At 56.5% G+C, this 356-nt stretch overlaps 1 protein-coding gene across 1 annotated transcript; it reads right to left on the bottom strand.

The window, feature by feature from the left end:
- Positions 1-4: 4 nt before the first annotated feature.
- Positions 5-353, bottom strand: LOC106322373 (40S ribosomal protein S2-4; the record flags this gene model as incomplete). The annotated part of the gene is made up of 1 exon (XM_013760416.1): positions 5-353. A coding segment is annotated over one exon (349 nt), but the record flags the coding sequence as incomplete, so codon positions are not given.
- Positions 354-356: the final 3 nt, after the last annotated feature.

Below are 356 nucleotides of genomic sequence, written 5' to 3' on the forward strand. Positions count from 1 at the left end.
CACTTCCCCGTAACCTTACAAGGAACCGTATGCGGCTTCCCAATCTTATTCCCCCAGTATCCTCTCCTCACCGGAATCACCGAGAGCTTCGCCAATATAATCCCTCCTCTAATCGCAGTAGCCACCTCCTTGGAGCACTTCACACCCAAACCAACGTGCCCGTTCGTGTCCCCGACGACGACGAAGGCCTTGAACCTCGTCCTCTGCCCGGCCCTCGTCTGCTTCTGAACCGGCATAATCTTCATCACCTCGTCTTTTAGGGTGGGGCCGACGAGGAGGTCGATGATCTGGTACTCCTTGACGGGGAGCGAGTGGAGGTAGATCTGCTCGAGCTTCTGGATCTTTCCGGCTTGGAC

The sequence above is a fragment of the Brassica oleracea genome, unplaced genomic scaffold, assembly GCF_000695525.1.
Source record: "Brassica oleracea var. oleracea cultivar TO1000 unplaced genomic scaffold, BOL UnpScaffold19283, whole genome shotgun sequence".
NCBI classification, from domain to species: domain Eukaryota; kingdom Viridiplantae; phylum Streptophyta; class Magnoliopsida; order Brassicales; family Brassicaceae; genus Brassica; species Brassica oleracea.